Raw genomic sequence first — 23,016 nt, forward strand, 5'->3', positions numbered from 1 at the left:
ATTTTAAGTGAGTTGTACAGATGAGGAAACTGAAGCCCAAAGAGAGCAAGTTGCACACTTAGAATGAGCAGCCTCCCTAATGGCAATGAAGTTGGAGAGATAGTTGTGATCAGATTGGGCTTTGTAATCATCTAGGCAGTTGCTAAAGACTGGAAGTAAACGGTGGTCACCAGCTAGTTCCCTTTGCACTTAGAGAAAATAAGGCTCAACAGGCTCCAACTTAAATGGTCAAGAGGGATTTAAGTTAAAGAAGAGAAAGACCTTCTTGTTCCTGGCTCTGGTAGACAAAAAAGTGAGCTGACTCAGAACGTTTGTGCACGTTTTGCCTCTGGAGGCTTTAACAAACAAGATAGACCTTATTATCAGGGCTGAGTCGAAAGTCCTGTTAGAGGCGGACAAATGACTGAGCTGACATCTGAAGAAGCTGCCTCTTGAGGAAGCCCTTGAGGAGCAGAGGAACCAGTGAGAAGACTTCAGTTCCCAGGGAGGTCAGGGATGCTTGGGGGAGGGGGAGACAGAGGAGGGAGCCCTTCCTAATTAAGCCTCTACCCACGAGTGAATGTGAAGCTAATAAGGCGGCCCCATTCCAGGGCACCTCCACACCCAGCCAGCCGGTCTGCCTGTTTATTGCCCGTATGGAGATCATTAATGCCTCCTGACACTGGGGTCACTCCCGGGGTCAATCCCGGAGCCCGTTCTGGAAAACAAGGGGAAATGAACTTCCCAGCACATGTGGCTCAGCCTTGGCAGGGAGGGGGACTCTGGTCACCCCACACCTCAGCTCTGGGAGAGATCAGCACTCCAGGCAGTCAGACCCCCCAAAACAATCCCTTCTGCCCATGCTGGACTCAGGGGGGGTGGTCCTGGGTAAAGGCGAGGTGGAGGCCCTTGTCTGGGCCGGGACAACCCCCACTGAGGCTGTCCCAACCGACAGACAGACACTAATCCCCTGGCGACGGACTGGGCTAGTGTCTGGGAGCTGCAGCTGCAGCTCAACAGGGGCCAGGCTGCCAGCCACAGGTGGCGGGAAGGCGCAGGCCTGGTGGCCACGTGGGCGCGAGCTTGGGCCTTGGCCCCACCCTCACCCGCTTCCCCCTTGTTGATTGGGCCCCTTCCCCCTCCGGCATCCAAGATGGTGGAGGGGGGCGGGTTTCCAGGGCTATCAGAGCGTCAATTGGTGGAATGCAGTATCTTTGAGCTGAAGGACAGCCTCAGTAGCCACTCAGGGAGCTCCTGCTGGTGATGGTGGTGTGTACTCAGTCACCTTACCTTACACTTAAGCAACCGAGGTGACCTCAGGAATCGGTCTCCCGCAGGCTGGTGAGAGCCACAGTGAGAAAGAGGCAACTCCAGACGGCCTCTGGGCAGGCCCCTTACCAGCCTGGGGCGTCTTCCTCGATAATAGAACTGAGAATCAGTCCCTACCTGTCCAGCAAGAAGACGGGAAAACCTCCAACTACCTTGGAGGAAATCAATAGGATTACAAGGTTAATGCCAGAGCAGGCTGAGTGACAGTTACCAAATAAATGATCTTGGGAGGACATGGCTGAGGTTAAACGAGGCCCAATAAATAAAGGAACGTGTTCAAAGGAGAAACATCAGAAAACCCAAGGACGCAGGAGGCGGGGGGGTGGTGGTCGGGCCTAGGGACTCCTTCCTGTCCTCCCGTAGGGGGCCTGTTGAATCTCCCAGAGGAGCCACAGCCCCGGGCCTGCCTCTCGCGAACCTGCAGGCTCGGATCTGCACCCTGTTCCGTGCCAGTGTTGGCATAGCTCCAGGGCACAGCACTCCTTGGACAGCTGCATACCCCCGGCTTTGGAGACTGGATGAGGGAATGGAAAGTCTTACTGTGGAGGCCTAACCAGTTAACAGAGCCCCAGCGTGCCTCTGACTCCTTAGAGAAAGGACCAACTGCAGCAAGAAGGGTTGAAGCTAGATGTGAGGAGGCACTTCCCAAACAGATCGATGGACAGAGCTTTTGGGCCTTGGAGGCAAGGAAATTTCCCATAGGCCTTCAGCTGAGTGTCTTTTCTTCATGAAATCTGCTAGAGAACAGTTTTGGTGACTGAGCAGTGAGCAAAGTCCCTTCTCCAATTTCTTCCAAATCTTCCCAGTGATGCCCACATCAAGCCTCCTTCCATTCCCTTTTCTACTGTGCCTGTCTATTTAGAATTGGGAATTGAAAAACTCAAGCACAGAGAGCAACTCTGGGTGAGTGGGGCCGGAAGCAGATGGGAGACGTTTGAGGAAGAGGGCAGCAGGGAGAAAAGGACCTTGGTGACATGGGTTAGGGGCACTCAGGAAGCTTCTTGGGACGGCGATTGGAAAAGAGACTTGAGCTTGGTACAGACTGATAGAAGGGCCCTGTGATGTGGGGAAGGAGCAGAAGGCACCAAGGACATGCCTTTTGTTGGAGTTTCATTCAGCTTTGTTGCCATGAGTCATTTGGCTTTGTGTTTATATAGTGCCTTCATAGTAATACATCAGACTCAAGGAAGGAGAGAGAATGGTGTTCTGAGCCCCCCATGCAACCCTGTGATGTGTCCCTCCATACCCAGGGCTGAATTGCCTCTGGGGCAGTAGGTCTGCAGCCAAGTAGGTGGGGTGTGGGGTAGGAGCAGAGGGTTCTTTGCCCAGTGGCCTGTTATAAAGGATTTTATTCCAGATGAAAGCACAATTTTCCTTATCGTCACTTGTTTCTGATGTAGTCAAAAATTTCCCTTTTTAAAAATTTGTATTTCGTAGAGATAGGATCTTTTTGTTGTTGTTGTTTGTTATTTGTTCATTTGGCTTTTGAGACAGAGTCTCACTCTGTCACCGAGGCTGGAGCGCAGTGGCGCAATCTCAGCTCACTGCAACCTCCGCCTCCCCGAGGCGATTTAAGCGATTTATTTAATTTAAGCGATTCTCCTGCCTCAGCTCCCGAGTAGCTGGGATTACAGACGTGCGCCACCACACCCGGCTAATTTTTATATTTTCAATAGACACAGGGTTTCACCATGTTGGCGAGGCTGGTCTCCAACTCCTGACCTCAAGTGATCCACCCACCTCAGCCTCCCAAAGTGTTGGTATTACACGTGTTAGCCACCGCGCCTGGTGGAGGTAGGGTCTTGCTATTAAATATATTACTCAGGCTGGTCTTGAACTCCTGAGCTGAAGCAATTCTCCCACGTTGGCCTCCCAAAGTGCTGGGATTACAGGCCTGAGCCATTGTCCTGGCCTAATTTGCCTTTCTTGGCCAAGGCTGTGTTCTCAGCTAGAAGGGGCCATCAACACCATCTTTGCACATGAAAAGCTTGCAGCAGAGTCTGTGTGTACAGCGCTCTTCATTCCATTAGCAATGTGTCCTGGTGAATGAGCAGCCCGCTCCTGGGGTCCTGCTGGCTTTCTTCCAGTAGCTAACGTGGTAGGAGTCCGCAGGAGACAGAGAACGATGTTCTTAGGAACATCAGGGATACCGGAAGTGCCCTCTCTTGGAAATCTGAAGAGAGAGATGATTAAGTTTTTGGTCCCTGGGTGAGTATTTTATTTTTTAGCAAATGAACAATAATCATAACGAATAGGTTATGATCTTGGGTTCTCGAGCCCTATAGGTCCAATGACCTCTTTACTTACTGTGAGACCTTGGTCAAGTCCTATTTATAATGATATGTGTATTTGAGTGTTACCATGTGCCAGGCACTAGACATGTCACTCTTACAACAACAACGTGAAGGAGGTTGTGTTATCCCTGTTTAACAAATAAAACCTGCTTAGGTTAAGAGACTGGAGAGCAGTTTACTTAAAAGCATAGGCACTGAAGATTTGAACTAGTTTGGCTTTAAATCTTGTCTTCATTTCCTGGTTGTATGACATTGGGCAAATTATGTGACCTCAATTTCTTCATTTGTAAAACTGGGTTTATGATAGTAACCACCTGATAAGGTAGTGAGGCTGAAATGAGATAATGTGCATAAAGTTCTTAGAATTCTGCCAGGAACTTTGTAGGTGTTTGATAAATGTTAGCTATAATTGTGAGCCCTCAAAGCACTTTTATCTATGTGCTATCACTTCATCCTTTCTACTACCCTATGAGGTGGCTGTTATTATTAAATTCATTTATCGATGAGGAAGCAGAGCCTTAAAACTCTGTTCTAGCCTTAAAACTCTGACCTAGAACATGCTGTAGATCCCTCTGTAAGCAGACCTGAGTTCAGGCCTTTAAACTTCAAATTGCAAGCGTTTTCTGATACTCTCCCATTCTTGAATTCTAATTTATTTTAGCGCCCTCATTCAGAAATATCCCCAAGAAGCCGAATTTAAAGCCAAATTTGGATTATCTATGCTTAGGAAGAATACAAAAGAGAAAGGAAAAAAAGGGAGGTGTTGAACAATTAAATATTATCTCTGATTTAGGAATTTTTTTCACCTAGCACAACGCTAGCAGATATACCTTCCTCTGGTAGTAAAATAAGCATATATTTCAGAGAAGTCTTACTGGAGGAAATGGAAGGAAGTGAGGCTTCAGGAGCGTAGTGTATGGACGGGGGAGGGGGAAGCTGACCTCCAGAAAATCCACTGAAGAAAAAGGTCTCTGAATCAGTAGGTCTAGATCGCTCAGGCTATGCAAAACCCAGACTTGATCAGTCATTCCTTACCTCCGTAGTGTCTCAAATGAGAGTTAAAGGAGGGATCCACCTGCGTGCTGTTGGTGAATCACTGTCTCTGTCCTCAGTCCCAAAGGGGCTCAGACCAGTCTGCCTTAGCCAGCTCAGAGATCAAGGCAGCCCAGTCCTCAGTTCCTTCTACCTGGAAGTTTCTGTTTCTCCCTGATAGGAGAAGGCCTGGGAGAGCAGGGTGAGAGGTCAGGTAAGCAGACCTGCATCTGTGGTGGGAGGGGAAGCACCTGCAGCAGCAGCAGCTGCCACCTCTACCTATCCCCTGCTTGGTCCTTCTTCAACCTCCCAGAGGGAGCTCAAGCTCCTGCCCCACAGCTTTCCTGAGCTTGCTAATCTGAATGGGATGTGGGCTGAGGAATCTGGAACCAAGACTTGGGGCTACTGGGTGACAATAAAGCTACAGGGGACAGATCAATTCCCTGCTGCCTCATCCATCCTTTCCCTTTTGGAGCTTAATAAGGATCCCAGGCCTTAGACCACAGCATACATGGAAAAACGTAGCTGGGAAAGAATTGAGGAGGGATTTTGTTTCCTGGTTTTGAATGGGAAGGCACGAGCACATGCACTCTCAGGTAGGTATCTTTCATTAGGGAGGAAGGCACTCAGCACTGAACTGGTGAAGCAAGAGGATGGCCTTGAGCCCAGGAGTCTTTGAGGCTGCAGTGAGCTATGATTGCATGCCAGCCTGGGCAACAGAGTGAGATGTTGTTTCTTTAAAAAAACAAACAAACAAACAAACAAACAAACAAAAACACTGAGTTGGGAACTTTTACATACACTTCAGGAGCATATTTGGCTCTGAGTAACAGAGATCCATCCAGACTAACAATGATGAAAAGAAATAAGGTTTATTTTTCTTATTTATAAGAAGCAGGCTGGCACTGATTTACGTGCTCAATGATGCCATAGGAACTCAGGCCCTTTCTTTTTTTCCTCGGCTATTCTTAACACATTGACTTTCATCCTTCCGGCCTTAAGGTCTCTAGAGGGTGAGAACTTCAAGGATCTCATCTGCCGGGGAAAGGAAGACCACATCTTCTCCTTTATCAAGAAAGCAAAATATTTCCCACAACCTTTCTCCCCGCCAGTCTTCCGTTTAGGTCTCATTGGCCAACACTGGATTACGTGGACAACTCTAGCTACAAGAGAGACTAGGAAAGCAGAGAACAGGATTTTCATAGACCAGTAGTTCTCAGCCTTGCCTGGAACTCCTGGGCTCAAGCTATCCTCCTACCTTGGTTCCCTGAGTAGCTAGGGCTACAAGCGGCACCACCACGTCCAGCTTTGGCTCTACGAGCAGAGATTCTGACTCAGTTGGTCTGGGTTGGAGCTTGGCATTAGCATTTATTAAGTGCTCCAAAAACCTTTTTTTTAAAAATTGTAATTGCTTTTCACTACACTATGGTGCCAGCTCATCCTCCACCAAAAGGTCATCCTCAACCAAAGCCACCCCAGGCTCTAGGGAGCCACCCTACTGTGCTGACAGGCGTCCCCCACTTATCCTGTAGCCCTTGCTATCTCTGAGACTGATTAGGTGATTAATTAGTCAGTTTGCAGGTCATTCATTAATGAATTTGCAGTTAGTGACGGGTTTGTTAAGCGGTTGGGTAACTAACAGAATGGTCAGTTGGCCTTTCCTCCTGTTTGTGTGTCTAACACATAGTAAGCATTTAATATTTCTTTGGATGAATGAATCCATAAAATAGAGAAAAAAATGGAGTTAATACAGTATCAAATGAGATGGCAGCTGTGAAACCACTTTGTAAATGGTAAAACACTGTACAAATACAGCAATAAACATTTATATGATAAACTACTTTTATTTTTTATTTTATGTATTATTATTATTTTTGAGACAGAGTCTCACTCTGTCACCCAGGTTGGAGTGCAATGGCACTATTTTGGCTCACCAAAACCTCTGCCTCCCAGGTTCAAGCTATTCCCCTGCCTCAGCCTCCCGAGCAGCTGGGACTACAGGCATGCCCCACCATGTCTGGCTAATTTTTGTATTTTTAGTAGAGACAGGGTTTCATTGTGTTGGCCAGGCTGGTCTCGAACTCCAGGCCTCAATTGATCCTCCTGCCTTGGCCTCCCAAAGTCCTGGGATTATAGGCATGAGCCACTGTGCCTATAATCCCAGCTGAGAAACTACTTTTTAAAATTTAGGGCCAGGACAAAGTCTGTTCCTTCACCATTCACCAAAGAGTTACTGTTTCCACATTTCTGATATAGAGAACTACCATGTTGCTCTGCTGCTCATAAGCCAGATTTTATTCTCAATTATAGCAACCTTGTTAGCACTTAGTGATAGCATATATGCTTACCCCTTTTTCCTTGATCCTAATGTGTTTTTCTACTTGTGCTTTTATGAGCTAATTTTGGTTATAAACCACCTCAAGCCTTTTGGGGAAAAGAGAAAAGTAGAATAAATTTTTTAAATACTTGGGAGCTAGCCTTTATCAACCATGCATTAATATAGGCAATCCTCACAATAAGCTAGTAGGTTGATATAATTATCCCCATTTTATATCAGCATTAAGGGACTTGTCCAAGGTCACATAGCTGCAAAATGGTGAGCCAGGAATCAGAGCCAGGTTTCAAAACCAAGATGAGCCTGTTACCAAACCTGAGCACTTTCCCCCAAGCCAACTCAAATCAGTGTGACAGATGCGTGGTACAGTCAGTTATTTGTTTAGCTAGTTGAGGAGGGTTTTCATACTTTGAACTCCTCAAAGTAGTTTTGGAGAAAAAAAAAATTGGTCTTTTCCTCTTCTACACAGGCTCTTTTTCAGCCAATACTAGGCAGCATCCATTATAAGCTTTTCTATTACTTTACTTACGACTAAGAAGAAAAAACGCTGCTAATTAAGCTGTGACACACCACTAACTATCAGATGCATCTCAGTTTCAGAGATATCAGAATGTGAAAAATGTGTGTCTCAGAGTCAGTTAAATGAGGTATTCCATTCTAATAATGGGGAATGTGCGTTCAGAACCTCTCTCGTTTACTCACTTGCTGACTGGTTTGTCCCTTCCTTTTCACTGCCAAAAGCTTACCTGTCCCTTCCATATCTCATTTCTCCACATCATCATGAACCTGTTGATAATAATTTAGACTGTCTGCCATGAGTCTCCAGAAAGCCTTGCACTTGTAGGAAGGTTCCAGTCTAAGATTTTTTTTTTTTAAATTAAAGAATTATACTATAAGCTCTAAGTATGAACTTCCTCCAATGACTGTCAACAAATTCTTTCCAGAGTCTGGCCTAACTTTGGTCTTCCCATAGTACCTGCTGATTCACTGCCCTCCCTGTTCATCATTCCGCACAGTAGTTGGTTGCTTAGTCTGTATACTATTTATTTGCAAGGGATTTCCCTACAGGCTGTTGGAGGGGTCATGGGAGGGGCCTTGCCAGCAGAAGCTGAAGCATGTCATCCAGGTCTCCCTAACACAGGAAACATGACTCCCAAGGCATCTCCTGAAATGCCAGGGCCTTCCCTTTCTCCATTCCAGGAGTCCACAGGATTGGGGAAGGATTCCACTTCTCCACTCCTCTTAGATATTATTTCTCCTCCCTGGTTTGAGACTCCGTGAGAGGAATGGTGATGGGGTGGTGGAATCTTGTACTGCAAGGGTGACAGGGACTTGAGCAGCGGCCCACTGTTGGGCTGGATTTCAGGCTCCTGACAGCAGCAGCGACTGGCTTTTCTGAGTTGGTGTTTTGCTTCCACCTTTGAGTGCAGAGTGGTAAAGGAGGCATTGATGCTGGCTTTCCATTTCCTAGCATTAGAACAGGGACAGACCCATCCAGGAAAAGCATTTCCCTGTCCTCTTCCCTTCAAGCTGATTTTGGAGGTCAGAATCTGGAAAGGGACAGAGAGGACACAGGTGGAGGGAGGGATGCAGCCCATGCTAAGCACTAAGGGACCACTCTGGGGATCCTTATTGATAAGGATTCTGCAGCCTTTGCAGATGGGTGGGCAGGCCTGTTCCTGCCCCAGGATTCTGGGCATGTGACAGGCCGGGAGCCTGGGGCACAGGCTGGGGTCCACATGGGTCTGTCTGCCAGTGGAAAGCCTGGGTCCTGTGGGAGGTACAGAGAGAAACAGAGGTAAGTGGAGACAGAGAGCTCAGAGGCTGGGCAGGGAGGTCTGGGCGCTGAGCAGGCCTCCCTTTCTGTGGCAGGAAGGACTGGGTGGCTCGGAGCAGGACGCTCCCCAGTCTCCACTTCCTAGCCTAGGGCAAGCATTGGGCTTCCTCTTCAGCTCTCCAGGATCTCAAGGAGCTGCCGCGGAATCCTGGCCCTGGGCCGCAGTTTCCCCGGGAGGCTCTGCCAAGCCTGGCACCTTGCAGCCCAGCCTGGGCTCTGTCAAGGCCCGAACCGGACTCGGCTCCAACTCAGAGGCCGGCCCAACACTTCCCTGCCGCCGCCGCCCCGCACCCGGCCACCGGGCTTCCTCCCTGTCCTCACCCCTGACCTCCGCGGCCGACTTCGAGGCGCTCCAGGCCGGGTCCAGCGCCCGCGGCCCCCTGGGCCAGGACAAGGAGGGCGGATGAGCAGAGGGGCTGTACCCAGGACCTGAAGGTGCGAGGCCGCGTGGTGGGCATGGTCGGGAAGCCGAGCGTGGGCCTGTGAGGCGCGTGTGCGCCTGCGACCTCCGGACCGGGGCTCCCAAATGAACGGCGCGCACGGCTGGGAGCCGGGCTCTGCGGGCGAGGAGCCCGCAGCCGGGGGTCCGTGGAGGCCGCTGCCTGGAAGCGGGCGCCGGCAGCGGGTGGCCAGGCCTGGTCGTGGTGCGCCCTAGTCTTCGGGCACGGCGGGGCCGGGCGAGCCCTCCTGGTTGTCGAGCCTCGGCTGAGCCGGGCTGCTCGCCCTTGCTTCCCGCCTCTCTAATCTAAACCATGCGGGGCTCCCAGCCCCTACCCGGCTCGCGGGGCCCGAGGGCCAAGAGGAGGGCACTGGGCCGCGCAGTGGAGGAGCCGGCTGCTCGCGTGGGGCTCGAGGTCCTGGGGACCGCGACGCCGGGGAACCCTGGAGCCCCCCTCCCTGGGGGACAGCGGGCGCGAACTGATTGACAGCGGCGACGTCAGCGCGGAGGGGGGGCGGCCCCAGAGGGAGGGAGGGAGGGGGAGGGAGCTGAGGCCCCAAAGTGCAGCCTTGGAGATCAAGGGCCCGCTCCAGAGCCGGGATGTGTCCAGCCCCGAGGGCACGGCGGGCAGCTGGACCCTGACCCAGCGGCGCGGAGTCGGAGCCCCGGCCGTCCCGCGCTCCTCGGACCCGAACCTGCAGGGGACCTCGGGCCGCTGGCGCCTCCGCATGCGGCACCGCAATTAGGGTGAGTGTTGGTTCCAGCCGAGTGGGGACCAGCTGGGCGTGCGGGGCTAGGTCCACAGGGGCTCAGGGTTAGGCTGCGGTGTCGGACAGGAGGAGAAGCTGGAAAGGGGCGAGTCTCGCGACCCGGAGAAGTACTTCAGGGGCGGTCAAAGTTGCAGGAAGGCGGCGCGAAGTGCCTTGGGTCGGGCCGCCGCCTCGGCCAGACACCCAGTTGTTGGGGCACGAGCCGTCCTCTCTGTGTAACGCAACGAATTGGGTCTAAGGACCCAAGAGCGTGGAAATATCGATAGCGCCAGCACCCTAAGAACAGGGCCGTGACAGGCGGAGCGGTGGCCTGGAAATTGGTGTTTGCAGAATATGCAAGGCCAAGGAAGAGGGCCCCCGTACTGAAGCGAAAATTCATGTAGAAATGTGAGCGATCAGAACACTGGACTCAGAGCCTTTGATGCAAGACTAGTTAAAATTAAAACAAGGAACATTATATATAAATAATGATCGATGATTAAATATTATTAGAATGTGAATAATTACCAAAGAAAGGGCTAATGGCATAACTGATATAACACGTGAACTTTCAAATAATACAATCGTAGTAACTTTCAGAGTCAAGCTGAATCAAGTGAAAATAGTAATCACGATTTTTAAAAAGATTAAAGCAAAGTAATTCTAAATGGAGGAACAATGTAAGGACTGTTGTATTAAAGCCAATTGCACTAATATAACGTATAGTAATAGTGTAACAAATTACCGAACTGTTGGAAACTAGGAAACAAACTGTAGGAGAAAGATGAACAATGAAAATACTATTAGGGGAAATATTATTAGTGGTAGTGATATAATAATATAATGTATTATTGATACTATAGCGAACTATTAAAACATATTAACTAAAATCTTCGGAGCAATAGTAATGTAAATAAAGACACATTAACAAGAATTGCTGGAGTAATATGACAATTTATGACCAATGTATTAATAGTCACAAGAACATTATAAATAATGGTTGAGTAATAAGAAGTATTGTACCAATGTGATGAAAAATAATCAGAGTATTAAGAGCTACAGCAATATTACAAAGTATGACAAAACAGCAAGAAGTAATGATGTGATGAAAAATAACTAGCGAGTTAAGATCTGTAACATTACAAATAATGACAAAGTAACAAGATACTGTCAGGGTGTGTTGAAGAATAATACCTGGAGTGTTATGAGCAAGCCTAACAAAACAAATTGTGGTTAGATAACAAGAAGTATTATAAGGATGTGAAGAAAATTAACATGAATTTTCAGAACAGTTATATGACAAGTTATGGTAAACAAGAAGTTATTGAAATAGCGTGGCAAAGTATAAACAAAATGAAAAGCAAGCAACGGAAACGTATTAGGGATATAAAGCAAAAATTAAAAAATGATAATAGATTAACGTGACCTATTGTACACTATGTCAACTAGATATTGGTAATAGTATTATGAACGTGCCAGGCGACCCTGAAATGTGTCAGGAAAACAACAAATTTAGTAACAGTAAGCTAACGAATCAAACCAGGACTTTAACCATACAGTATTAAAGATACAAAGGAGTAATAATCCACGCGATAGGATATTCTCAAAGTTCCAAAATACTACTGACCAAAATACTACTCTTACAATAAGGACAATTAAAATATTTTTAAAAAGTACGAAATATTAACAATTCCCCTAGTGCAAGAAACATACCCCCAGTAACCTAAAAGTGAAAAGAAAAATGCTGTCGTCTTTGGAAAACGAGGCTACTGAAAGCAATAGACCCCATCGCAAAGGGAGCGGAGGCTGCGGCGCGGAGGGGTGGATGTGAAAGACCAGCGCGGACCGCTACCCGTGGCTGAGTGCGGGACCCCGCGGTGTGGGCGGCCGAGCGCGCCCAAGCTCGAGGTCCGAGAGGACCACGGGGACGGCCGCCCCGGGCCAGCCGGGTGGGGAAAAAAGGAAATTGGTGGGAAGGGGGCAAGCTGTCGCGAGGTCGGGATGTGGCTTCGTGGCGGAGAGAAAAGGAAGAGGCAAACCCTGAGCCTCGGAAGGAGAACACCGCGCAGGCCTTGTCCCTAGTCCGACCTGTGGGGCCCGAGTCAGTGGACGCGGGCCGTGAACCAGCTCCTCACCCGGCAGGACTGAGCGCGTAGGACTGAGAGCGCAGGGCGCGAGCCGCAGGGCTCCGCTGCACGGCTCCGGGTGTGAGAGAGCCCAGCAGAGGACCCCTTGGCCATGCGGGCCAAGCGCGAGACGGCCCCTCCTTGCGACCCCGCAGGCCACCACATCTGGGACCAGCCGATCGCTCGCTCGCTGGCGCCGATCCCGCCGGGGTCCTAGATATAGTTGGACCCAGCGCGCTGGCCAGAGTGGGCAGCTACCCTATTGGGGCAGCGGCCCCCTGTGTGGGGACTCCTGGGTTTCCGAGGCTCGGCCCCGCGTTCGCACGTGGCCCTAGGCGGGTGCTGGCGCTGGCCATGTCCAGCAAGTCTCACTCTCTGCGGGTTGTGGCCGAAGACCGGCCCGCCTGTCAGCCTTATCTTTATGGGTTTTTCCCAACCCGGAGTGGCCCCGGCCCCTTTTTATCTCCTCGGTTGCACTTGGCTTGTTTACTTTGCGAGGCCCTGGGAGTCGAAGTCTGAGCCCGGGATGAGGAGGCCTCTGAACAGGATGGGCGAGAGGCCTGAGCCCGGGGATGCTCCAGGAGGGCCCCGGGAGAACGGGAAGAAGGTAGGAAGAGAAAGGCGGAGCATTCCACCTCAAGAGGGGCCGCCAGACCTACAGAAAGCCCCGCTGGAGCGCCCAGGTCCAGCAGGATGGGGAAGAGCAGGGAGGTGGAAAGGCGAAGCGGAGCAAGCCGGGCACACCCCTAAGGGATGCTTCGGGCAGGGAGCAGCCATCTGCCTAGGCGAGAGAATCAGCCAAGACACCCGAAGAAATGTAGCTGTGCCAGGCAGGGCTAAGAGGTTCCTGTGAATGGGCCCAGCCTACTGGCCTGGTCCTTCGCTGGGAAGGGTGTGGGTCTTTAGGCCCAAAGCAGAGCCCTGTGGCGCTAAAGTGTGCCCGAGTGAGCCTGTGAATTTGAACCCTAGGGCCAGGCAGGGGAGGCCTGGGCGGAGGGCAGAACCTGATCAGTCACCCAGGAGAGTGTGGCTGCTCAGGCTGGTGGGATGCTGTGTGAGGGGCTGTGTTTCGGTGTGAGCATGTCTGTGCCAGAATGGGAAGAGGATGTGTGTGGACGGGGACTGTGTTGGAGTGAAAGCCTTTGGTTCAGGAAGTCTCTACCTCAGTGCTGTCTGAGGGGTTGGGTGAGGGCAGATGGGTGAGCTGGGCCTGAGGGCCCGAGGCCCTCTCTGCACACAGGTGTGGAGCTGCAGGAGCCTGGGCCCTACCCTCCAGCCTGGCTCTCCTTTCCTGCATGGCCAGGAAGTGTCCTGGTTGTCCTGGGCCCACAGAGAGGCCTGGACCCCAGTTATTGGGGAACAACGGAGAAGACCCAGGCCTCGGGCTCCACTGGAGCCCAGTAGGAGGGAGGGACTCGGGGTGCAGCTGTGGCAATGCCGAGAGGGCGGTCCCTCCGCTAGACCTACTCATCACAGAACCCCACACCCAGGGGCAGGCAGACATTGAACTGCCGCAGACCCTCCCAGGTCCACAGCCTGAAGGGAGGAGGCGAGGGACCTGCCCTCCGTGCGGGCTCCCTCCTCCAGCTCAGGAGGGGGCGGGGTCCACGTGCTCCAGGGCGGCCTCCGCGCCCCGCACGAAGTCCCGGGATCGGCTGGAGAGGGCTGCGGGGCCTCTGGCGAGTGTGGACCTGGGCGAGTGATTCGTTGTGTGCTGTGCCCGCAGGAGATGCTGCAGGATAAGGGCCTGTCCGAGAGCGAGGAGGCCTTCCGGGCCCCGGGCCCAGCGCTCGGCGAGGCCAGCGCAGCCAACGCCCCCGAGCCCGCGCTGGCAGCACCCGGCCTCAGCGGAGCCGCGCTAGGCAGCACCCCTGGCCCTGGGGCCGACGTCGCCGCCGCCGCCGCGGAGCAGGTAGGGCTGCGCCAGCCGTCGGGTAGAAGTCGGGCGTCGGTCTGTCTGCGGGGTCGCCTGTGTCCGTCATTCCGTCCGATCATCAACAGGACTCGCTTTCAGGGGGACCTGGCTACGTTCAGGACGGTCTGCCTGTTAGTTCTCCACTGAACAGGGCTTGCTTTATCTGCCTTCTGGGTCCTTCTCCACTTTGAGCCCTCGGGGTTACTGTGGGACAAGCAAGAGTTAGAGCTAGAGATAGAGGAGAGGGGCAGTAAGAACGAAGGAGACCCCCGGAGCATCGGAGCGAGCCTTGACCAAGTGTCCAGCTCCAACAACCCATAGAGGGCCTGGGACCGAACGGCGGGCAAGAGAAGGCGACCCCGCCGGTGCGCACGGGAGCCGCTGCGGGGCTCCAAGGCCCCTGGGACGTCGTCGAGGGCTTCACAGTGATAATCCGACGATCACAGCGCGCGGGATGCCGCCTGGGGATCTGTGTGCACTATCTGCAGGCGCGCACCTGGCCGAGGGTGCGTGCGCCTCTCCCTGTCTGTGTCTGCCCGGGGAGCCTGTGGTGATGGCCCGCCACGGAAATGTTCATGAGTGTGCAAGAGTGTCGTCTAACCTGCGCTGGCCACTATGTGTGTCCTCTGCGGGTTCCTCCGTAGGTGCAGCTTCAAAGGAGGGAGTTTTAGCCACCGATTAATTCTTTTAAATTCACGAATAGTTCAAAATCATTCTGTGAAACGAAATCTGGAGCCGTGGGCTCCGGGCAGGCAGGGTTCCGCACAGCTCTTCGGGTCTGGTTCATCTTTCCTCAGGCTCCGCGTGGAGCCCTGGGCCAGGCAGACACAAGTTTCTCTCCCTCCCGTCCCCAGACCATCGAGAACATCAAGGTGGGGCTGCATGAGAAGGAGCTCTGGAAGAAGTTCCACGAGGCCGGCACCGAGATGATCATCACCAAGGCGGGCAGGTCAGCGCTGCGAGATTTACTTCCGGGGATGGCGGTGGGGAGCAATGGGGACCGGGGGGTCCCTTAGAAGTCCTCTCGGCCCCAGCCTGGTGGCCTGTGGGAGTCCTCTCTGCCTCCTCGGGCCTCAGTGCCACCTCCCGCCGCAGCTTGGGACTGGGCCGCCAAAGCCCGCAGGGGGCCACCGCAGCCGCCCGGGGCTTGCGGGAAAGACCGAGGGGGAGGGGCAGCGCTATGCAAATGAATCCAAACAGGGATCGCGACGCCCAGAGTCCCAGCTCCAGCACTTTTGGCCCCCTGGGGGGCTACTCTGCTCTCCTTTCTTTGAGGACCTGAGGAGGTTTCTCAGGAATGCATTGATTGCGGACCCAGAGATGCCTCTCGGCAGATGGGGAGAGGGAACTAGACTATGCCCTTCGGTTTTCATACATTTTCGTGAGTGACTCGAACCCCAAGTTTCTCATCCCAGGGGCACCGCTCTTCTGTTTCCATCCCCATCTCTGGCCAACGGGAAAGCACCACGTTGGGCTCCCTGTGTGTTGGGGGAGCGGCTCTCGGTGGCTGCCAGAAAAGGATGATTTATAAAGTGGAAACATCTTTAAAATGCGCTGGTGTCTGTGGGAGAGAACAGGGAGGAGAGGATGAGAGGAGGAAGACTCACAGGGGGTTAAGTGAGAGATTCACTGGGACTGGTGGGGAGGGGGCAGGAGTGTGGAGGAGAGCGGTTATCAGGTGAAGGCGGATTGCTGTAGACAGAGACGCTGGCAAGTTCAGGTTCAGGAACTCCCTCCCCACCCACTCTGTCCCCTCCACATACACACACTTGATTTCGGTCCCTGGGGACAGATTAGGTGTGAAAATGTCCCTTTGCCTGGATGTGTCTCATAATTGAGATTTTGAAGGAATAAGATGATGAAGCCTCGAGTGCCAGGAATTGGGAGTCAGAACACAGTGGGTGAGGGATCCAGTTCCAACTCAGCTACTTTCATCTGTGCAGCCTCAGACAAGGTACTTAAGGGTCTCTGCTTAAGTACTCTCCCCACTCCATCTGTAGAAGAACAGGTCTTGCCTCATACATTGTATGTAAAGCACTGAGTTCCTGTCACATTCAAGCACACAAGAAGTGCTAGTGAATAACATTAGCAATAATTAGAGAAGTGTCTGGCATCCCACTCAGTATTTTCTTCTACTTTTTAGAGAACTCAGCTCTGCTGAACCGCTTAGGGAATGATAGACTATTCAAAGGAAACAAAAAGTCGGTTGGTTTGCTGTGTGTAGTGTGTGGGGTGCTATGGTCCTTCCTGTCTCTGCTCACTGGCAGGCCTTATAAAATTTCCTTTATTTTGTTGAGGGTGGAGGCCTGGGCACTTGGCCACCCTCAGGTCTTAGCCAGGGAGGTGGCATCACCACTCAGGGCCTCTATCAGGGAGAAAGTAGGTTTATTTTAGGGCCTGAGCTTGCTGCATTTTGGGGATGGAGATAGGGAAGGAAGACTCATGAAGGGGCTGGCAGAGGTGCCACATGGAGTAGGCATTGAGGACAGTGGAATCCAGGTGTCACAAGCCCTGCCTCTTTCTGGCTGAGTGCACTTGGGCAAGTCACAGTCTCCTTGTAGCTCAGTGGTGTCAGGGAAACGGTGACTGTAGACCTATCTGCTGTCCTTTCCTTTTCTATCACCGTGAGACTCAAACCAGGGAATCACATGGATGATGGTTGGTAAATGGGTAATCCACTTGGTCAAGTGTGAAGGGGAATGGGGCTATTCCTTGTGCCTGCTGGTGTGGAAAGAAGGTAACAAAGAGAAAGGTTCAGAACTTCCATTTTTAGGCAGCAGAAATAACCTTGTCTCTTGAAAATAACTGGTCAGCATGTTCTCCGGGAATGTCTGGCCTCTGGCATTTTAAACAAAAGGTATTTTATGGTTTTCCTCAGTGGTGTTTCCTGCATCTGCATAGGTCCTCCTCCTCCCTCTCTCAACACATACACTTATACATACACTTCCAGAGGTGGCCAGCTTCAGGCAGATGTTTGTGCTTGATCCTAGTTGAGGCTTAGAGATGGACCTTAGGGAATTATGATAATATTTTTAAAATGGCTGTGATGATGTTGGCCAATTATGGATCCATCACAGCCTTTCACTTCTCTGGCAGAAACTTATCCTTGCATTGGGTCTGGTTCTTAAGAAAATCACTAGTCTCATGCCCCCAACCCCTCACCCCTCACAGACCCCATTTCCTCCTTCATAACTGCCCCCTCCTTCAGCAACCACTGTATTGCTCTGATTTACTCTGATTTACTTTACTGAGCTGTGGTTCTTCAACATCCCATCCAGTGCCTCTCCCCGCTCCCCAAATTCTGTGTGCCTCTACTGGAACCCTTCTTGGTACACTTCCATTTGTCAGTCTGGGCCTTGCTGCTAAACCTGGAATCATAGCTTCCTAGATAGATAGAGCTGGAGGAGAACCAAGAGAACCAAGAGGCAGTTACCATGTCTACACAGGAAAACAGATGAGGCACCCCACCCCCAGAACACAACCCCTACTTTGATAAGTTCCCTTGATTGCTTTTTTACGGGGTCCTATTCCCTGTGGATTGTGGCTCTGCCCTAGAGACCCTGGCTGATTAGGGACATGATAACTGCCATCTGGCTGGGCAGGAGCAGGCCCTGGAGAAGGGGAGCCAGAATGCTCTCAAGCCAGGTTGAGTTCTCGGGTCACAAGTTTTCTTCCTACCTTAGCCCTTTGGGTCCTTGAGAGTCTTGAAGGTCAATGGAGAGAAGAATCCCTCTCACTGGATAGTGACTTTGAACTGCCAAACAATTTGGCCTGGTGGATAAAATGCCAACCACAGTGGGAGCCACCAGTTTCTGAATACTCAGCAACCTCCATGTTAGGTGTGAAATGGGGGACACAGCCCTCCACAGCCTGTCTCAGTCTCTTGGATCTCTGTGTCCAGAGGGTTCGTGCTGATAACCGCAGACAGCGGATCCCTCTCTCGGCCTCCCCACATCCCTGCCAAGCTTGATACATGTGAGAAACTGCATTTTCTCCCAAACATAGATAAAAGTGAGCTCCACAAAAAAATTTAAATATAAACCTCCCCGAAATGAAAATTGCCTAACCGTCTCACTGCCCTACTCCTAGGTCATGGTTTTGCCACCAGATAAATCTCCACTATCAGCCTTCATAGCCTGTTGAGTTCAATGTTGCTTGTGTTAGTGACAGTGAATTTGCGTTTGAAAAATGAACTACCGATGAGAACTCCTGTTGAACCTGTATTGTTTGTTATTCTGAGGCAAGGATTTGGCCCAGCTTAATCCGGGGCTTCAAAGCCAATTGCCCTCACTCTGTATACAGAGCGTCAGAGCCCAGTGGCGTGGATGATAAGAGAAGTAAGGGTTGAAGACACTGGGAAAGTGGGTTGGGGAGAGAGTGCTTTGATCTCTTTTTAAAGTATTTTCTGAAAGCAAAAGTCTATCAGAAGGAAGTGCCTTAAAAAAAAATCTAAGAGAAGCAACTGATCTTCCAAAACAACATCCATTCCACACACTCTCACCCCTGCCCCTCCCTCAGGGAAAAGATTTCTTAAATATGCTTTGGGTGAATTAGAAAACTGTGTGTGTATGCCTCTGTGTATGTGTGTGTGAAATGTGGAAATCGATTTATTAGCTTCAAGGCTTGGTCTCAGTGTAGGTGGCACCAGCAGCCCCACTCCTAACCCCAGCCTTGGACGCTGGGCCCTGGGCTCTTCCCTGCACACCCAGGATTCCTCCTGAAGAGCCCCCGCCCCCGCCCCCACATCAGGATTGGAGAAACAAAGGGTTTTCAGGGGACCCCTGCCATTTTACTGCTGTAGGGTTCTTTTCAGACTCTGGGCTCCAAGGCGCCGATGTATGTGTACACACATATATAATTTTTAACCTAAATGTATTGAAGTGGAACATTCCTACAGAAGAGTCCACGCGTCTTAAGGATGCAGCTTTACAGACTTGCACAAAATGAACACACTCGTGTAACCTTCATCCGGATAAAGAAATAGATCACCACCACCGCCCCAGAATCCGTGTGTGCCTACCCAGTCAGCGCCATCCCCACCCTTGAAATCACTCTCTAGACTTCTGATCCCTTCCGGCTGGTGTTCCCCTACATTAAGGGAGGGTCCGTGTAGCTGTTACTGGAGTCCCCAGGGACCTCGGAGAAAGTCGGGGCTGCTGCAGAGGGTTGGGGATTGGGGGACCCTCCAGGTGGAGAGAATCTAGGGGTATCCCGTAGTCTCTGTCCCTCTCCCCAGGAAGCGCGCTGCGAATAAGCGCCTTGAATTTGGCCACCGCTTTGGCCGGGGAGCTCCCGGGGCTCTCGGAGCGCAGCTAGAACTTGTGTGTTCCCTCTCAGCAGTGAGTTCGCAGTTATGGGTTTGTTGCCAGAATTAAAAAAGCCCCGGCCGGGCCCGGTGGCTCAAGCCTGTAATCCCAGCACTTTGGGAGGCCGAGACGGGTGGATCATGAGGTCAGGAGATCGAGACCATCCTGGCTAACACGGTGAAACCCCGTCTCTACTAAACAAACAAACAAACAAACAAACAAACAAACAAACAACTAGCCGGGCGAGGTGGCGGGCGCCTGTAGTCCCAGCTACTTGGGAGGCTGAGGCAGGAGAATGGCGTAAACCCAGGAGGCGGAGCTTGCAGTGAGCTGAGATCCGGCCACTGCACTCCAGCCTGGGCGATAGAGCGAGACTCCTTCTCAAAAAAAACCAAACCAAAACAAAACAAAAAAAGCCCCAAACCCTTGCCCCGCGCCCCGCGCGCCTCCAACACCGAGAAATGTCCGAGGAAGCTTATCTTAGCAGTTCATTCTAAAGCCATTTCCGAGTATGAATAGATAAAGGCTCCAGCCCCGCACCCTTTCAGAGCCTGTTTCATGATCAGAGGAGAAGCCCCGGGCTTTCATCTCCTCCCGGGCCGGCGAGCAGGCGGCTTGTTTATTCCCCTGGCGGAGCCGTTTCCGCGTGTGCCGGGGGGAGCCCCCATCTGTCTGGGGGCGCGGGATCCCGACGGGGCGCGGGGAACTAGGGGAGCATGGAGACGGCGCTTGGGGCGCGGAGAGACGGTGCCGGGCAAGTGGAAAGGGTGCTAGGGGCTGAGAAGAGGGAGGGACAGGAGGACGGGGTGGGAGCAGGGAGAGGGTGGGGGGCGTAGAGAGAGGGTGCAGGGAGGGGAGCGGAGGAACGCGCAGGGACAGGGCTCGCCGGGGCGGACCCAGAGGTAGAGCGCAGAGTGCTGGGGACAGGCGGGCGTCACCGCCAGCGCTGGTGGCAGGGCCTGTGTGGAGACAGGCTGCACCCGCAGTGCTTTCCTTCTTGGTCACCTCCCCCACCCCAACACACAAACAGGGAGGCGTTGCTTTCCACCGTAGGGTGTTGGTTTTCAGGTACATTCTGTGCCATAAATCACAGAAACAATTTACATCTCACTCCATCATTTCAAACCTTTCAATAGAGAGGCAGAGCTCATAGGAAGTCACAGCTCCCAAACCCAGCTGGCCTCTGTCGCCTGAGGCATGACACGCTGGTGAACACCCCAAGTCAGGCATCTAGGCACCAACTTTAGTCCCTTCAGGAACCCAGGGGCAGATGCCCATGAGGCCTTGAATTCTCCCCTCGACCTGGGCAGGAAGCCGATGGAGGGGACAGAGGGGGCCTCACCTTCACAGGCAGCCCTTCCCCAACCCTGGGTGGACCCTTCCTCCTTCTGGAGCCACCTAGGCAGGGAAATGATAGTGCTTAGGGCCCGCCACCCCACCCCAGAGTGGGTTCTGCATGGCTCAGAAGCAGTCCCCCAACTGGACCGTGCCAAGACCTAGACGTCTGTTGCATTGAAGGCAATGGAACTGCCTGAGGCAGTTCAGCCCCGAGCAGAGGGCTTTTGAACTCCCCACTCAGACCAGACACCCTAGTCCCTCAGCTCCTGAGCGCTGCTGCCTTAGATAGAGGGGAACTGGTGGACAGGGGAGGCGAGGCTGGGAGGTACTCCCCTTCCCTGCACGGATGCCACATCTCCTTATCAGTCAGGAATCTGGCCTATGATCAGCTTCCAGGAGAGGCCAGGTCCCAAGACACCAGCTGGGGCTGCAGAGAGCAGCCTCCTCAAAGGCCTTGCCGAAACCACTCAGTCAGTGTCAGCCTGGCTTCCTGGGCTGTGGAGATGAAGCCCAGCAGGGAGAAGGAGAGGGGAAGGCCAGGGCCCCTTAGCCTCCTCTCAGCCTAGGCTATGATGCCTGCCAAAGTGGCAGAGAGCCCTTCGCTCCCGGCCCCCTGTGTGGACACTGGCCCTGGAGGGAAGCCATGGCTGCCCTCTGCTGTTGCCACCTGGAATGATGACAGGAGACAAGCTGAGTGCAGGCCCCAGGTGCCAGACCAGCCCAAGTATGGCCAGAACTGCCCCATTTTGTGGCTGTTTCTGTGGCAGTTACAAAATGGTGGCCTGGAGGGGGCAGGATTCTTGGCCTCACCCCAGGGAAGGAGGAGGCGAGGCAGCTGCTGCCCTTCCTGCTTCAGCTGTAGGCCCACCAGGAGAGAGGCAGGGCCGGGAAAGGGTGGTGCAAGCTCCAGCTGCGCCCCCAGGCCCCATAGCGGGGCTGGTAAGTGGGAGGCAGGGTTGGGTTCCTGAGCCCCTCACTTCCCCCATTCCTGGAGAGGGGGCGGGGTGGACATTTGAAAATGCTTTCAATTGACATCTGAGACAAATTCTTCCACACGGTTTATAAGTCCCTAGACTTGCAGCTAGAACTTCCCTCCTCCCTCCAGGCACGCACACAGCCACACATGCGCACTCGCACACCCGCTCACATGTGCCTGGGCACACACACCCCACATCCCCACCTCCCCGCCTCCCCGCCCTGCAGTGCTTGCACAGGCCTCTCCTCCAGCAAGAGAGGGGCACAGGTGGGGCTGGGCGGGGCGTGGGCTGGCAAGGAAGTGAACCCTCTGCCTCAGTCGGGGTCCTGGCCTGGGCTTAGGGCCTGCCAGCGTATAGAGTCCTTGATCCTTTCTGGAAGCTCTGTCCTGTCCAGGTAAGCTGGTGCCCCTGGTGACAAAATAGGGGCCTCTGATAATCTGTTTGTGGCATCTTGGATAGCTTCTCCAGGGTCCCATACTGTCTTGGGTTAGTAAGAGGCAGAGAACCACCTGCTGGTTGTCCCAGAGTGGACCAGCCGGGCAGTGGCACAGCTCAGTGGGGCTTAGTGTCTTCATTGTGTCTTCAGCTAGGTTTGGATCCTGTTTCTCTTGGGGAACACCTTTGTGGGAGATCAGCTGGGGGTGGGGGATGGAGTCTGAGGAGGATGGTGAGGAAGTTCCGTTCTTCCCTCTGCTGAAGTCAGGGACCTAGTGACCAGGGGAGGGAGCTGTGCCCAGCGCGTTTGTGTATGCACTGTGCTGTTGTGTGTGCATATGTGCTGAGGGGTGTGCGGAAGCCCCGTCTGGAATGTACCCTGAACCTCAAGGCCTTGGACAGCCTCAGCATGGGCTGCAGGAAATGGCAAACTTTCTGGGTTTTGGTGAACCCATTTTCATAGAAGTAGGTCACACCACTTCTCCATTTACTTTGCTGAGGGTGCAGTGCAGCAGGGGTCCGTGGTCATTCACGCAGCAATCTATGAGATAGGTGGTAATGTTATCCTTGTTTTAGAGATAAGGAAACCAAGGCACAGAGAGGTTCAAGTAAGTTGCCTAAGGCTTGTCAATGGGGTCCAGGCTGTGACCATGGCAAGTGGTTTCAGAATCCCTGCCCTTTCTTATCCATGAGGCTCCTGGACCGACTTTCCCCTGATACTCAGGGTGCACAGGTCCAGGTGAGGTGTTCACAGGGAGAAATACCCCTGACAGATACACCGAAAGAACCCAAACCTAACAGGGTTTTGGACGGCAGTCTCCTGTTTTCCTGCGAGCTGGTTTTAGGTCTAAGGGTTTCCACAGAGGCATGACCCAGAGGAGGCTGCCCATTATTTATGGAAGCAGCTGATGGGGGTTTCCAGTCC

The 23,016-nt window shown here is 52.6% G+C and overlaps 1 protein-coding gene across 2 annotated transcripts in view; it reads left to right on the plus strand.

Annotated features, from left to right (window-relative positions):
• Window positions 1–9,836: 9,836 nt before the first annotated feature.
• The window catches only part of TBX4 (T-box transcription factor 4), a 32,720-nt gene continuing 19,540 nt past the window's right edge, over window positions 9,837–23,016 (plus strand). The window contains exons 1-3 of one of the 2 annotated variants that reach the window (XM_037993280.2): window positions 9,837–9,992; window positions 13,847–14,032; window positions 14,890–14,984. In XM_037993280.2, the coding sequence (XP_037849208.1) occupies window positions 13,850–14,032; window positions 14,890–14,984 (278 nt within the window). In that variant the 5' untranslated portion in view covers window positions 9,837–9,992; window positions 13,847–13,849. Of the gene's footprint in view, window positions 9,993–13,846; window positions 14,033–14,889; window positions 14,985–23,016 lie in introns of those variants that run through there. The other variant, XM_008011221.3, reaches the window with a different exon arrangement.

This window comes from Chlorocebus sabaeus, chromosome 16 (assembly GCF_047675955.1).
Source record: "Chlorocebus sabaeus isolate Y175 chromosome 16, mChlSab1.0.hap1, whole genome shotgun sequence".
NCBI lineage: Eukaryota > Metazoa > Chordata > Mammalia > Primates > Cercopithecidae > Chlorocebus > Chlorocebus sabaeus.